The sequence below is a fragment of the Gambusia affinis genome, linkage group LG22 (genome assembly GCF_019740435.1).
Source record: "Gambusia affinis linkage group LG22, SWU_Gaff_1.0, whole genome shotgun sequence".
Taxonomy (NCBI): domain Eukaryota; kingdom Metazoa; phylum Chordata; class Actinopteri; order Cyprinodontiformes; family Poeciliidae; genus Gambusia; species Gambusia affinis.
The window spans coordinates 605024-620582 of record NC_057889.1 but is presented as its reverse complement, the minus strand read 5'-3'; the positions used below and the strand labels follow the sequence as shown (position 1 = coordinate 620582).

Sequence of the window (15559 nt, the reverse complement as noted above, 5' to 3'; positions counted from 1 at the left end):
ACGCGCGTTGAAGAGTGATGGAGGGACTGAAGTTGAACGATGTCATGTAATTTATGTAAATAGTTATGAAACTGTGTTATTTTCATCAAACTGTAAGATATTCCTGCTGATTTAACCTCATTAGGTGAAAGTACTGAGTGAAGAAGACCCAGACCAAGTTAATGGATCAGAACCGGAGAGTTTCAGGTGTTCAGAACCGGTTTATGGTTACATTGGGGGTCAAACCTGCCGTATGTTCTAGTTTCATTCGGCCTTTACTGGATCGGAGTGTTAGAACTTTTATTGTGAAACCCTGACATTCAACTTCCGGCATGGTGTGTATTTGTGGAGCCGAGAAGCTTTAAACGGCCGAGTGCTGTTTCCAGCCATTAATGAGCATCATCGGAACATGAAGCGGGTCGGGGCATGAACATGGCCCACAACAGAAGCTTCTTCCTCCAGGGTAAGCGATGACACTCCGCACCGGACACCGGACACCGGACACCGGACACCGGACCGGACCGGACCGGACCGCTGCAGCTGCTTTACCCGCACTCAGCCACCGGGACTCCGGCTGGCTCCATGCTGCTTCTCCCCATCATCCTCAGCCCGGCCAAGGGGGGCAGGGAGGGACGAATGTTCAGGTCTGGACCGGCTGGGGGACCGGCTAAGGTTAGGGTTCGGTTGTTTGTGACCAGAATCGGCTCTGTTCTGGGGGCTGCAGCTATCCCCGTTAGCGCTGCTGTTAGCTGGATGTAGCTGCACCGTAGCCGGGCCTTCCTGTGGGTGGGAGGGGAGGCTGTTAGCCCCAAAGCTGGCTGGCTCACCGCAGATGGAGGCGCAAACAAGTAAACAATAAACAAACAAACGGATAAACAGCATTTGATTGGCCAGAGTTCATTAACAGAATGCTAACTGATGCTAACGAACATGCTAACAGGCTAGCTGTTGATCTGAGAGGAAAACATGTAAACAGAAGCAGGATTGGTGTGAATTCAGAGGAAATATAACCTGCACAGGATAATAAATCCAAACACATGAGATATTATTATGATTCTCACTGTTACTATTATTGTAGTAACAGTTTACTATTACTGTTAGTAAATTCTATTTACTGAAATCTGATAAAAACTCCTAAAATGAGATAAAATCTCATAAATAGAAGGGGGATTCCTTCAAATTAAATATTGTACAAAATAAATAAAAATATTAAAGGAGGTTCCACAAAGGGAATATATATATATATATATATATATCAGTTATTGCTAGCAATAAAATTTCCTTGCTAAAAAGTTGTTTGTAATTAGTTTGGTCCTAATTCAAGTGTGCTGAGATATTTTCACTAAAATACTTTTTGCAGTAGAATTTGAAATGGAGGGGATAAAAAAAATCCTGATTATTTTATGTCAACATAAAACCTTTAGATGGCAACCAGCTAGTTGGTTAGTTTTTATCATAAGTCTGTTTTAGATTCAGGTCTTTCTCTTTGAATCGAGCATCAGGAGTTCAACTGGTTTAACATTTTCCTCCATCATCTCGTCTACATTGGGGCTGGTTGTCTGTGGAGCTGCAGCTGCCTGTTTGGGTCCAGTGTTCTGGTTCTGGATGTGTGGACCTCATCCAGATCCAGTTTCCTGCAGCCAGGTTGGTTCTGCAGATTACCTCCTGCTTGTGACCCAGGCTCTGCAGAGGCGTCCAATCAGCTGCTTCAGAACCAGGAAACAGGAAGTGGGAGTGTTGTGGTGCAGCTGGTGTTTCAGGTTAACGGTTCCTCAGCCAGAAAGAAGCAACAAGAGAAAAAAATAAAAATAATAGAAAACTAATTCATTAAGAAAGTGCTGCACTAAAACAGTAGCAAATATGTAAAAATAACCAAATAACTGTAATCCATGTTCGTCTGGTTCCATGTAGGACTGAAACGCTATTACAAATTAATAGCAATTAATGGATTTTTGAAATAACAGTCAACTAATTTCACTGATTGATTAATCATTAACTGGATTACACAGAGTCAAAAAAGCAAAAGGCTTTCAGAGCAGCACAGAAACCAAAACTGTATTAAAATATAAACATTTAGCATTTAATATAAAATCAGCTTTTACTCAAAACTCAAGTTGTAGTTTTAGCTTCACCTGGTTCAAATGTTTTCTTTTTTATTTTAAAAAGTGAATTTAATTATTTACCAGTTGGATGTATTTCAAATATTGTATTAAAAAGGCTTAAATGAAAAATCCGTACAAAGTGCCTTTTTTTAATCCATTTAATCGGTTAATCATCAGAATAACTGATTAATCGTCATAATAACTGATCAGTTAATCGGTTAGTAAAACAATCGTTTCAGCGTGTGGAGCGCCTCTCGGTCGGATCCGTCTGTTTCGGTAGTCGGTTCTTCAGGGTCCAGACTTTCTCCCATTCGGGTCCGACTCGCCCCCAGTCTGTGCAGTTGGAACCGGTCCAGTCCTGTTCGGCTCATGTGATGCACGTGTCCTGACCCGGTTCTGGTTTGTGTTCTGCTGCTGTTCCTGTTCTGACCCGGTTTTGGTTTATGTCTAAGCCCTGAATAGATCTGAGAGCAGGAAAGATGGAGGATTCAAGAGCAGCTGGAGCTTCTCGCTTCCTGGTGACGCCGAGGAAGAAACCCCACACCAGTAAGCAGCTATCACTTTTTATCACTGGTGCTGCTCTTATTCCTGTCACTGCCACCTTCATTAGCCTCCGTTAGCTTCCATTAGCCTCCGTTAGCTTTCATTAGCCTCTGTTAGCCTCCATTAGCTTCCAATAGCCTCCGTAAGCTTCCATTAGCCTGGGGCATGCTGTGGTGGCGTAGGGGATAGCACGACCCATGTTTGGAGGCATTGAGTCCTCGACGCGGCCGTCGCGGGTTCGATTCCCAGACCTGGCGACATTTGCCGCAGGTCTTTCCCCCTCTCCTTCCCCCCTTCCTGTCAGCCTGCTGTCATATAAGGGACACTAGAGCCACAAAAAGACACCCTGGTGGGGAGAAAAATAAAAAAAAGCTTCCATTAACCTCTGTTAGCTTCCGTTAGCTTCTGTCAGCTTCCGTTAGCTTCTGTCAGCCTCCGTTAGCTTCCAATAGCCTCCGTCAGCTTCCATTGGCTCCATAAGCTTCCATTAGCCTTTGTTAGCTTCCATTAGCCTCCATAAACTTCCATTAGCCTCCATTAACTTCCATTAGCCATTAGCCTCCGTAAACTTCCATTAGCCTCCGTTAGCTTCCATTGGTCTCCGTTAGCTTCCATTGGCCTCCGTTAGCTTCCATTGGCCTCCGTTAGCTTCCATTGGCCTTCGTTAGCTTCCATTAGCCTCCGTTAGCTTCCATTAGCCTTTGTTAGCTTCCATTAGCCTCCGTAAGCTTCCATTAGCCTCCGTAAGCTTCCATTAACCTCCGTTAGCTTCCATTAGCCTCCGTTAGCTTCTATTAGCCTTTATTAGCTTCCATTAGCCTTCTTTAGCTTCCATTAGCCTTCTTTAGCTTCCATTAGCCTTTGTTAGCTTCCATTAGCCTCCGTAAGCTTCCATTAGCCTCCGTAAGCTTCCATTAGCCTCCGTAAGCTTCCATTAGCTTCCGTTAGCTTCCATTGGCCTCCGTTAGCTTCCATTGGCCTCCGTTAGCTTCCATTGGCCTCCGTTAGCTTCCTTTGGCCTCCGTTAGCTTCCATTGGCCTCCGTTAGCTTCCATTGGCCTCCGTTAGCTTCCATTGGCCTCCGTTAGCTTCCATTGGCCTCCGTTAGCTTCCATTAGCCTTTGTTAGCTTCCATTAGCCTTTGTTAGCTTCCAATAGCCTTTGTTAGCTTCCATTAGCCTCTGTAAGCTTCCATTAGCCTCCGTAAGCTTCCATTAGCCTCCGTAAGCTTCCATTAGCCTCCGTAAGCTTCCATTAGCTTCCGTTAGCTTCCATTAGATTTGTTAGCTTCCATTAGCCTCCGTAAGCTTCCATTAGCCTCCGTAAGCTTCCATTAGCTTCCGTTAGCTTCCATTGGCCTCCGTTAGCTTCCATTGGCCTCCGTTAGCTTCCATTGGCCTCCGTTGGCTTCCATTGGCCTCCGTTAGCTTCCATTGGCCTCCGTAAGCTTCCATTAGCCTCCGTAAGCTTCCATTAGCCTCCGTAAGCTTCCATTAGCCTCCGTAAGCTTCCATTAGCCTTCGTTAGCAGAATCATTTTATACAGGTATTAAATGATTCTCTGTAATCATTACAAACGTGTTTGTTGGCAGCTTTCTGGACGCTCTCTCTGATGAATTGCAGGACTGTATCAATTAATTGGGATTAATTGATTTCCATGATAATCATCAACTAATTTAGTAATTAATCGCTAACTGGAGCGTCAAAGCTCCAAAAGCATGGTCACTGTGGAAGTCTCAACATTGTTATTATATTAGAATATGTGATGAAAAATGTTTTGAAAACTCAACACAAAACGCTACAAAGTAAAAATATATATATAAAGGGGAAAATCTGCAAACTCGTGTCACTAAACTGAAGTCCTCCTGACCACTAGGGGGAGTCTGGAATTGTTCCGTTATATTAAATAACTGCATGCTAAAAAAGCAAGTGGAGTGCACTTGGTCTTTCTTCCACCCAACTTTCTTCTGAACTTCCTGTCTTTACTGAGTGCTTGGTGCTGGATAATCTGCTGGTCGACTCCCCCTAGTGGTCTGGAGGTCTAACATCAGTTTGTGGCTTTTTATACTTGTTTTTTGCGACAGCGTTTTTCTATTGCGTTATTTTTTGTGTGTTTAGGAGTTTACATCATTTGAGTTTGCTTTTCGTTTGAACCTGTGGGCCACCGTACTGAGCCCAGCAGAAATAAGTGAATCTTTAACATCACAAAATGAAGTTATCACAGAATTTTTTATTTAAATCTGTGAAACAGTAATTAAGGCAATCAGGGATGAAATACTGTAAAGATCAGAAGTTTACATACACCTGTTTGAAATGAAATCAGACGTAAATTTTCTGGGTATTATTTATCTTCAGGTTTGACATGAATAACGTTCATCATGATTTTACAATCAAGCCTTTCTCCTCTAACCGCCACACTACAGACAGGTCAAAGGTCATCATGGCTGACTGTTCTGGACTCTCTTCTCTGCAGGGCGAGCGCCATGAGTGAGGAGGAGATGGAGCGGCAGCAGGTGACGCCCCCGGAGGAAAAGAAGGTAACTCCTCCTGGTTCTGTCCCGGTTCTGACCCGGTTCTGGTTCTGATGCTGCTTTGTTCTGCTCCAGTCTCCTTCGTTAAAGCACTACAGTTCTCCCGACCCGCTGAGGACGTACGGAAACCGACCCAGCAGCCACATGCGGTCGCTGACCCGGCTGACCCCCCGGCGGTTCAGGTACGGCCCAGTTCTGCTTCTTCATCAGTACTAGTCTAACTGGTTGCACTGGTTTGTTGTTCCAGGACAGATTATCAATAATAGTCAATAAATAAACTATTATCAAGTTTTAACTCATCAAATTATCAAAGTGTCTTCAAAGAGTCGATGTAGATAATGATGCTGTGGGCAGGAAAGATCTCGACTAGCAGTCAGTGTTGCATTAAACCTGAAGAGGCCTCTGACCGAAGAAGAAATGTGAAAGTCTTATCACCATAAGACATGCTAACAGCGTTAGCAAGAAATTATGGCCTTAAAATGTCTTAAATCAATTAAAAAAGTGTAAATTGGACTTAAATACGTGAATCGCAGGTCTGACAATTAATCTGTCATCTTGTTGGTTTTTGTTTGACTCTTGTGGGATTTTTTATCAGGCAAAAATTTGAATTGCACTCAAATATCTGTTAATATACCCATGCTAGCTTCCTAGCTTTTTACGGTGTCCTGTAGTACAGAACCATCAGCCATGACAGTCAAAACAGTTTCACTTGGAAAGCAGCGTGGAGCCAGCGACGACTCGGTGCTTAGAACAAGAAGTTATAAACATGTAATAAGAAAAAACATTAAACAGATTTAAATAAAAAAAAAATTAATAAGGTGCTAAGCTAGCTAACTAAGTAGCTCTTTTGCTAGTTAGCTTTTGCACCAGAGCATATTGTCGACAGCTTGCTAGCAGGGGTATGTTAGCAGCCAGTTAGCAGTAGCCTCAAGCGTGTCTCTCTGATTGGACAGAAAACAGGAAGCTGTCAGAACCTCCTCTGATTGGATGGAGAAACTGGTTAAACCCAGAAGGTTCTGAAAGTTCCACCAGATCAGAACCTTCATCACGCTGAGCTGAAAATCTGGAAAAATCTTGTAAGTTAAACTGGAAAATGGATCAGAATGAGAACTGGGTTAACTGGGTAGAGTCCAGCCTCTTGTGACCCGGTTCTGATGGAAAGATGGTCCAAACAGCAGTAGGCCTTCATTATTCTCTGCAGAGGCTGGTTCTGGTTGGTTTCTTATTTGTCCAGCCGGTCCTGGTTCTGGTTCTGATCCTAATCTTGGTTCTGGTCCGCTCTCTGCCCCATAGCGACGTGGCGCTGCCGGTACCGACACCGTCCTCCACCAGAACCGACCTGAACCTGATCTTCACCTCGGCGCTTCCTCCAGGGATCGTCCTGCAGGGCCGCCACTTCCAGCACGCCCAGGTGCCGTCGGCCGGCAGGAAGCCGGGTCAAAGGTCAGCAGTCCTCACGCGCAACGCTTCTGCCTCCTCATGTGGACGTCGCTACAGACGCTCTGTTGTCCCTCCTGTCCCACAGAAACAGCTTCTCGTCCACACAGCCGGCCGTGGAAGTGGACAGCATCGTCCTCACCTGTCCAGAGTCTCCAGGTAGAGTCCTGCGTCGCTGCTTCACGTTACCATGGAAACAAGCATAGAGTAGACAGTCAGCGTTAGCTTGGAGCATTAGCTAAGGCTGGTTTCTGATCTATCTACATCAGAAACAAACCTGCAGTGTTGCTTTGACTCTTTCATGTCAGAGAAATCCTTTAGTCTCCATGGCAACTGTTCAGCTGCTAGTCGTCTGGGTGGACGTAGCCCCGCCTTCAAGGTGCAGCTCTCCTCCTCCCCCACTCAGCTCCTTCAGACTAGCCAACAGCAGTTAGCAAACTGCTGAGCTCATTATAGTAAAACCATTAAAGGGTTAATAGAGGAGCCATGTTGGGACGACTTCCTGGAGGCGGAGCTTGAGAGCAGGAGTTCTTAAAGAGACAGAGGCCCAAATTCACTTTCTGTTTAGTCAGAAAGTCAAATTTCTCTCAAGTCATATTTGATATAAACTTTTTTTTTCTCTGAAGAGTTTTTGCGGCGCTAGTGGCTCGTATTTTTGTGACAGTCGCCAGACAGGAAGGAGGGTGAGGAGAGGGACCGGGAGTCGAACCTGTGACGTTCGTGTCGAGGACTGAGGCCTCCAAACGTGGGGCGTGCTAACCCGCTGCACCACCACAGCACGCCACTAAATTACATTTTTAAAACAGCTGAAGGTAGCACAGTTACTGACTGTGATAGGAAATGTCACTTAGTGCCTGGAAAACACCTCCTGTCTGACTTTTACTTTGACTATACCATAGCGTTAGCCCCGCCCAGCAGAACCAGTTGATTTCACAGATTAATAAATACTTGGTGTGCAGTAGCAGAACATACCATCATTAATTCTCAAAAGTTATTTTTTTAAATAATTTTGCTTTAATGATATTTATTTTATCCTTACAGACTTGATCAATTTTAAGTTATTAATCATTAATCTGAGTCAGGTCAGTGGGCGGGGCCAACTCAGCTCTAGTTGACAGTGATTGGTCTGAGGTCGACCAATCAGATGTTAGATCCGTTTCATCCAATCATGTTCCACCACAAATATAAAAATGAATTATTTTCACAGTTAAAGCTCCAACATTCTGATAGTTTCTGTATTTTATCATTTCATGTCTGCATGGATGTATTTCTGACAGCAGTAGGTGTTTCTGCAACCACCGGAGCTGCTGTCAGAATGAGTCCTGGTCGTCATGGCGACAGGTTAGCTGATCTGCCTGTTCTAACTGTTGCAGAAGAAGAAACGCTGAGCATCAAGCGGCGCATCCAGCAGAGGAGGAAACCGCTGGAGGACGTCGGCTTCTCTCCACAGCTCCAAGCCCCCGAGGTGAGAGAGGCCGCGCCGCGTTTCCCACAATTCATAGCTGAGACACACACCAGGAAACACACACACACACCAGGAAACGCACACACACACACACACACCAGGAAACACACACACACACACACACACACACACACACACACCAGGTCCGACTCCTGATGGTTTCGGTTTTAAGCGTTTTTGTCTATGGATCCTTAAACATGAAAACGTTTCTAAGGAAAGATTTATTTTATTGTTATTGTTTTTAACCCTCTGATGCATAAGTGGGTTCTATTGGACCCGGTCAGATCATCTTTTTGCAATATCTTTGTAATGGAAAGTTTTCATCACTGTGTGTTTGTTTCTACTACCTTGTGGGACCGAACCTGGACCCACATGATGAAACACTGTTTCTGGGTCAGGGGTCAGATTTAGGACTAAGGTGTGAATTGAGTTTTGGTTGGTTTGTAATGGTTTGTAATGGTTTGTAATGGTTTGTAATGGTTTGTAATGGTTTGTAATGGTTTGTAATGGTTTGTAATGGTTTGTAATGGTTTGTAATGGTTTGGGTTGTTCTGCAGAACGCAGCAGCTTCTGTCCTTCGCTGGTCGTTCAGCTTTGGTTTCAATTCCCTTCAATCGTCGTCAACATCTAAAGAATCATTTCATTTTAAATAAACATCATAAGAATCGAATGTTTTCTCAACAGAAGAAAACATTCGATTCTTCCATTTCTGAGTCGTCGATGCTTTTATTTTTCTGCTTTTACATTTTTTTCTACATGCAAATGAAGAATAAAATGCTGAGTGAATCTTTCTGCCCGTGTCCTGTGCAGCCGGGTCGGCCCGCCGTCTACCACTCCGTGTGTCTGAAGTGTCGCCGGCCCAGTCAGCTCGGCAGCAGCTGCTTGACCTGCGGCAGCGGCGACTCTCTGGCGCCGCCCCCGACCCCGCGACCTCTGGCGGGGCCGCGGCCCGCCCCGTCCTCCCCCGACCCGCGCCCCGCCATCCGGTCCCAGAACCCGGCCGGATCCGTCGGGATCCAGCAAAACTTCTACAAACCCGGCACCGCCATGCCGGTGCGCATCTCTGCCAGCAGGGCGGCGCCGCTGAGCAACGGCAGGATCCCGCCGCTAGCCGGGACGTCGGGCTGCTGCGGAGCCAAAGGGAAGCGAGCGGCGGCGGCGGGGCAGCCGCCGGAGCTCAACGACCCCAGTGAGCCACGGGAATCACGATCCGGGACGCTCGCGGTTTTCCGATGCCGCCAGGCTGACCTGCGTTCTTCTTCTGCAGTCGTCCTGTCCAGCGACGAGGAGGAGGCGGAGACGGGCAGCACCGGAAGCGTGAACCGATTGGACAACGTCTCGCCTCGACCCGCTGACTCCGCCCACTCCTCTCCGGCGCCCTCCGGAGACCGAGTGGAGGCGGCGGTGAAGAGCGCCGCCGAGCAGGAGGAGCTGAACGCCGACTTCTTTGAGGACGTCAACACGAAGATCACGATCCCACGGCGAGCCCGCATGAAGGACCAGGTGAGAATGGGAGTTTACTGGGAGTTTACTGGGAGTTTACTGGGAATCAAACCTTCTCTTCTTCCCCTGTTTCCCAGTTTGGGAATCAGCCTCCAGTCGAGTCGCTGACGCCGAGGAGGAAGAAGCCCAAAGTGGCGCTCACCAAGTGTGACAGCATCATCCTGGAGTGCCGCAGCGTTCGGATCGGGAGTCTGAGGCGGATGGTGACGAAGCCCGTCATCGTGAGTCCGATCGGTTCCCAGTCGAGTCGTTCAGTTTACAGCTCGCTGCTTCTTTTGTCAAAAAAAGTTGCTATCTTTGTCAACCTTGCTGGGTTTGTGCTGGTTGTGTTTTTGTTGAAAAGTCACTGAATTTCAGAACATCAGTGACACCAGAACCTAAAGTTCTGTTACCAAAAGAACTTCCAGAACCTCAGCAGAACCGCAGGCCGGGATCCTCCGTGCTGCGCCGCATTGATGCATGGATTCATGAAAACCTGAACTGAGTTTACAGAAATGAACAAACCTTTTATGAGTCACACATTTCTGTTAAAATGTCGTTTTTATTGAACTGATTTAATAATCTGATCACTGCAGCTCAGATCAAAGTGGAACATAAAAGATTAATTTAATTTGTTGCTCTTTTCCAGTTCTCTGTGGACAGCATCCAGGTGGAAGCTGAAGGTGAGGAGCAGCTGTGATTGGCTGGCTGCAGCAGGCAGGCTTCCTGCTGATTGGTTAATCCCAGAGAATATTTAAATCCAGATGACCTCAGGTTGACCTCACGTTGACCCCGTGTTGACCTCAAGTTCACTTCAGGTTGACCTCAGGTTGACCTCATGTTGACCTCTTGTTGACCTCAGGTTGACCTCTTGTTGACCTCAGGTTGACCTCATGTCGACCTCAGGTTGACCCCGTGTTGACCTCTTGTTGACCTCAGGTTGACCTCATGTTGACCTCATGTTGACCTCTTGTTGACCTCATGTTGACCCCGTGTTGACCTCGTGTTGACCTCATGTTGACCCCATGTTGACCTCTTGTTGACCTCTTGTTGACCTCTTGTTGACCCCGGGTTTCCTGCTGTCCCTCCAGGTGCGCTGCCCGGCTCTGTGGAAGACGTTTACCTGCAGACGTCGGAGCTGGTCAGCTGCGAGTGGTGCAGCGTCCGGAAGCTTCCTGTCCTGTTTTTCCAGACGACGGCGGACGAGTGTGTGCGCCTGCGCTCGCAGCTCAACATGTCGCAGGAACAGGGGGGCCAGTGGTACGACTGCAACGCAGAGCGTGAGTCCAGACAGCTTCCTGTGTCAGAACCGGGTCAGAACTAGAAGGTTGAAACTAAAACTGCCAGAAACTCTCAGGGTTTCCAGTCTTTTGTTTTCGCGCTTATTGTATCTGGTGTTTGAGTTGATAAGAACCGGGATGAAGATGGATGTGAGGTTTTGTTTCCTCAGACGTAGATGAGAAGTACATCGTGCTGATCTTCGAGAACGGCCTGGTGATGAAGGAGCAGATGATCCTGGAGGACATCCTGACCGTCATCGGCCGCAACAACAAACTCAGCAGCTTCCCCACCAAGCTGACCTTCGACGAGGCCAACATCCGCCTGGTCAACTACAACAAGGCGTCCAGCCAGAAGGTCGACAAGGTGCGTTCACTGACCAACGGAAAATCAGGAACTGGTTGACATTTCCGATCCAAACAGGAAGCTGTTTGAGGCAGAACCTCGGATCATCTGGACGCTCCTCGTTTGATTTATAGTCAAAACAATTAATTGGTTTAATTACATCAGAAGTAACTATATAAATATTACCTATAATGTAAAATGTTCCAATTTTGGCACATTAGATTATTTTACTTGAACTTGTCTCACTTACATTTGGTGTATTTAGTTTCATTGGCGTTAGCTTAGCAACTTTAGCTTTGTGTTTTCTGACTAATTTTAGCATCTCGGTTTGTTGCTAATCCACATGCAGCTCATTTGATCACATTCCTGTTTTGTTTTTATTTTCCCTGTTGGTCTGATTTTTGTTTTGCGTCTCTGTTTAGGAGACCTTGGTTCTTCTCTCTGTGCTTCTTGGGTTTTTGGGTCAATATTTGTGATTAGGTCTCATTTCTGATCATGAAATTAAACAGGATGAGCTTCATTAAGGTTAGCATTAGCTTTAGCGCCGTTAGCTTTGTGTCCAGTTTGTGGTTTTTCTATTGTGACCGCTAACTGGAATGGATCTGATTTGATGTGGTTCTGGTTCTGTCTGAACCGGACCTTTACTCAGCCTCTGGTTGGTGTTGGACCCCCAGGTGAAGCTGGAGCCGCCGGCCCCCAAAGCGCCCCCCGCTGGTGGGATGTCGACTCGCACGCGGATGGCGACGCGCCAACAGAGCGGCTCGTTCTTCGATGAAGACGAGGAAATGACGGACCTGCAGCCGACCTTCTCTGGGCCCGTCATGAAGTGAGTGTCTCTGCTGCCCCCTGCAGGCCAGCTGGCTAACTGCCGTTAACCTGCTGGCGTCTGCCCCCCAGGCTGATGGTGTACCCCCCGCCTCCAGCCAAAGGCGGGATCTCCGTCACTAACGAAGACCTGCACTGCCTTAACGACGGGGAGTTCCTGAACGACGTCATCATCGACTTTTATTTGAAGTCAGTTTTTATCGTTTCTGCTTCTGCTCGCATTGAAACGGATTTAAAACTTCTGGTCATTTCTGATTCTCTGTTTTTTAGATATTTAGTTTTGGAAAGATTAAAAAAAGATGCACACAGGATCCACGTGTTCAGTTCGTTTTTCTACAAGCGGCTGAACCAGCGAGAGCGGCGAAGCGGCCCGGACACCGTCAACCTGCCGTAAGCGCCGCCATGTTTCAAGCCGCCATGTTTGAGGCCGCCATGTTGGAGGCCGCCATGTTGGAGGCCGCCATGTTGGAGGCGGTCCGGTCGGTTCTACTGCTGAGCTAAACTCTGATTGGCTCCTCAGGATCCAGAAGAGGAAGCACAACAGGGTGAAAACGTGGACGCGGCAAGTGGATCTGTTCCAGAAGGACTTCATCTTTGTTCCCATCAACGAGTCGTAAGTCGCCTTGACCCCTGACCTTTCATCTGATTTCTGCTCTTTAATTTCTTCTATTTTCTTTTTTTCTCATTAAAATCCTAATTTACATAAAAACAGGCCTGGAGACCTAACAATCCGGCACCTGAACCCAGTCTGACCCAGTCACCTGGTGGTTCAGCCTCAGTGAACGGAAGCAGCAGAAAGTCTCACGGTTTCCCTCATAAGGTTAAAGGTTAAAGGTCAGGTGGATCTGTCTCTCCCCAGGGCCCACTGGTACCTGGCGGTCATATGCTTCCCGGGCCTGCACGGCCCGGTCCTGGAGAAGAACCCCATGTACCTGGACCCGCCCGCGGCCTCCGGGTCGCCCGGGTCGCCGGCCGGGCCGCAGGCGGAGGAGAACATCCCGGACCACTGCCGGCCGCTGTCCCCGGACGGCCTGGACTGCTCGTCCGAGGAGCCGTCCCCCGCCGTCCCGGAGGAGCCCGACTGCGACCCGAACGAGTCGGGCCAGAACCCGCCGGGACCGGGCCGGGCCGGCGCTGAGCCCCAGTTCAGCAGTAAGTGGATCTAGAGGTTCTGCTGCTGTGTGGTGTTGAACCCGGATCAGAACCGTCTGTTACTGTCTGAAGGTGAGCTGCACCGGATCAGCGTCTGTTACGGAGACGACGCCTTCGCCTTCTCTGACGACCAGAGCTCCTGCCAGGTACCGATCCGCGTCTCGTTCCCGACTGGACCAGCAGACGGGCCAGAGCGGTTCTGGTTTAACACGATGAATCCTTCAAATGATCGATCAATCGTCAGAATAACCATTAGTGGTTAATAATCGATTAATGGCTGTGTTGATGGATTCAGGACGAGTGCAGCGACGACGGGAACACGGCTGACGACACCGGCGCCACCGAGACCAGCTTGGCCTCCAAACCCGTCATCTGCAAACAGTGAGTGGGTCGGACCCGTCAGAACCAGCAGCGCCCCCTGCTGTTCTGACGGGTCCCTGTCTGTTCTCAGACCCTGCATCCTCATCATGGACTCCCTGCGCGGCCCGACCCGCTCCAACGTGGTGAAGACTCTCAGAGAGTGAGTGGGATGCGTTCAGGTTCTGATCCGGTTCTGATCTGGTTCTGATGCTGGTTCTGATCCGGTTCTGGTCCAGGTACCTGGAGGTGGAGTGGGAGGTGCGGAAAGCGACGCAGCGGGGTTTTGGGAAGGAGGTGATGAAGGGTTCCAGCCCCCGCGTGCCGCAGCAGGACAACTTCAGCGACTGCGGCGTTTACGTCCTGCAGTACGTGGAGAGCTTCTTCGAGGTCAGAGCCGTCCGCCATCTTGTTTCTCACCCACAGGAACTGTTCCAGATAAACTCTGAATTGGTCCATCTTTGTTTCATTTCTTGTGTAAACATTTGGCCTGAGGCGCCTCAGTGCTGCCCTCTGTGGGTTGGAAGGTGAATTCTGCTGTTGGCTAAAAGCCCCGCCTCACTCGGGCTGCGTTTGATGTCTGTGGGAACTCGGAGTTCTCCAGCTCAGTCTTTACCTTCCTCCATCTTTAATCTCTTCAGTTCAGAGCTGCAGGCGCGAAACATAAAATCAACCTTTTCACCTGACAAAATTTAGATGACCGATTAAAAATCAGCTTCACATGAGAGAAAAGTGTCCAAAGCAGAAAAAAGTCGTTAACATTGTGGCTGTTTTTTTCCCTTAAAGATGAATTTTCACATTTAAACCGTTTTATTTCCGTTCTGCTCCAAGATCATCAATAACCCAGATGCATGCTGGGATACGGCTTTGGGTTTGGGACTGAGGCTGGAGTTGGGGATAAAACTAGAACCAAAAGGTCTACAATGTGGAGTGACGCCCCCTAGGGGAGCCAGGGAGTACTGCAGCACTGCGTGAGATTAGGCAATTTATAATAAATATCTTTGTCTTCAAATACACATTCATGTAAATCCAATAATAAGAATAATAATAATAAACAATAACATCATTTATTTCAGACAGAAACTGAGGTAAAATGATCTCGATTTTAGTAAAATAATAGAAATCAGATTCAGTCATGTCCATGTTGATGTTAGATTTCAGGTTTTCAAGCCTCCAGAGGTTCTGCTGTGTCCCGGTTCTGATCCATCCCGGTTCTACTCCTCTCTCCAGAACCCCATCCCCAGCTTCCACCTGCCCATGAACTTGTCTGACTGGTTCCCCCAGCAGCGGATGAAGACGAAGCGGGAGGAGATCAAGGAGCTCATCCTGAAGATCAAAGGTCAACAGGAAGTGGACAGGAAGGAGTCGGGCCGGGCCGAGGAGCCGCCCGGTTCCCCTGAGGAGGTCGAGGAGACGCTGGGATCTGAGCCCTGATAGTCCCGTTTTCTGGAGACGGTCCTGGATCGCCTGCCTACGTTAAAAACACATCAGACTTGAAATTTGTACCGAGTGAGACATCACATGTAAATACGCTGCCTTTGTAACTTCCTGTTTAGGACTCATCCGTGGAGCGTTAAGTTATGGATCCATACGCGTCTCGTCCTGCGGGAGGCGCTGTTCTGCTCTTGCATCGTCATTTTTTAATCTTGCCTTGTTTAGAGGAGCCGGTGACAATAAACAGAAGCCTGAGTTCAGAGCGCGCCCCCTGGTGGACAGGAGGCCAGTAGTTAGGAGCTTGTTGTGTCTGAATGAATCAACATTAAAAACAAACTGATGCAAGAGCAAATGCGAATCCGTCTCTCTGTATGCTGCTGGTTCTGGTGGTACGACCCGACGGAACCGAACCGTCATGATGGTACCAACCCGACAGAATGGAACCGAACCGACCAGATGGTACCGACCCGCCTGAACTGAACCGTCATAATGCAACCGCCAACCCGAGCTACGGACACGTGGGAACCGACACACAACAAACCCGACCCAACGGGTTCGTTTTCGTAATAACCAAAAGGAGCTGACATAGACCTGACAGTACCAACCTGATGGACCCCACACGACCAGAAA

The 15559-nt window shown here is 48.0% G+C and overlaps 1 protein-coding gene across 1 annotated transcript; it reads left to right on the top strand.

Annotated features, from left to right (window-relative positions):
- The first annotated feature begins 287 nt into the window (after positions 1-287).
- Positions 288-15281, top strand: senp6a (SUMO specific peptidase 6a). The gene is made up of 23 exons (XM_044107018.1): positions 288-442; positions 2534-2627; positions 5097-5160; positions 5230-5336; positions 6448-6597; positions 6680-6750; positions 7965-8056; positions 8867-9245; positions 9324-9559; positions 9637-9780; positions 10188-10221; positions 10630-10818; positions 10989-11182; positions 11836-11987; positions 12059-12175; positions 12257-12376; positions 12507-12599; positions 12846-13138; positions 13211-13284; positions 13434-13519; positions 13590-13658; positions 13735-13885; positions 14726-15281. Exons 1-23 carry the CDS (start codon positions 406-408, stop codon positions 14927-14929), a joined length of 3150 nt encoding a protein of 1049 aa, XP_043962953.1. The 5' UTR covers positions 288-405; the 3' UTR covers positions 14930-15281.
- Positions 15282-15559: the final 278 nt, after the last annotated feature.

Coding starts and splice junctions, on each gene's coding strand:
- senp6a (XM_044107018.1), top strand. CDS start 406: ATGAACATGGCCCACAACAGAAGCTTCTTCCTCCAGG. Junction 12,600..12,845: donor TTTGTTCCCATCAACGAGTC/GTAAGTCGCCTT, acceptor GTCTCTCCCCAG/GGCCCACTGGTACCTGGCGG. Junction 13,285..13,433: donor ACGACCAGAGCTCCTGCCAG/GTACCGATCCGC, acceptor TGATGGATTCAG/GACGAGTGCAGCGACGACGG.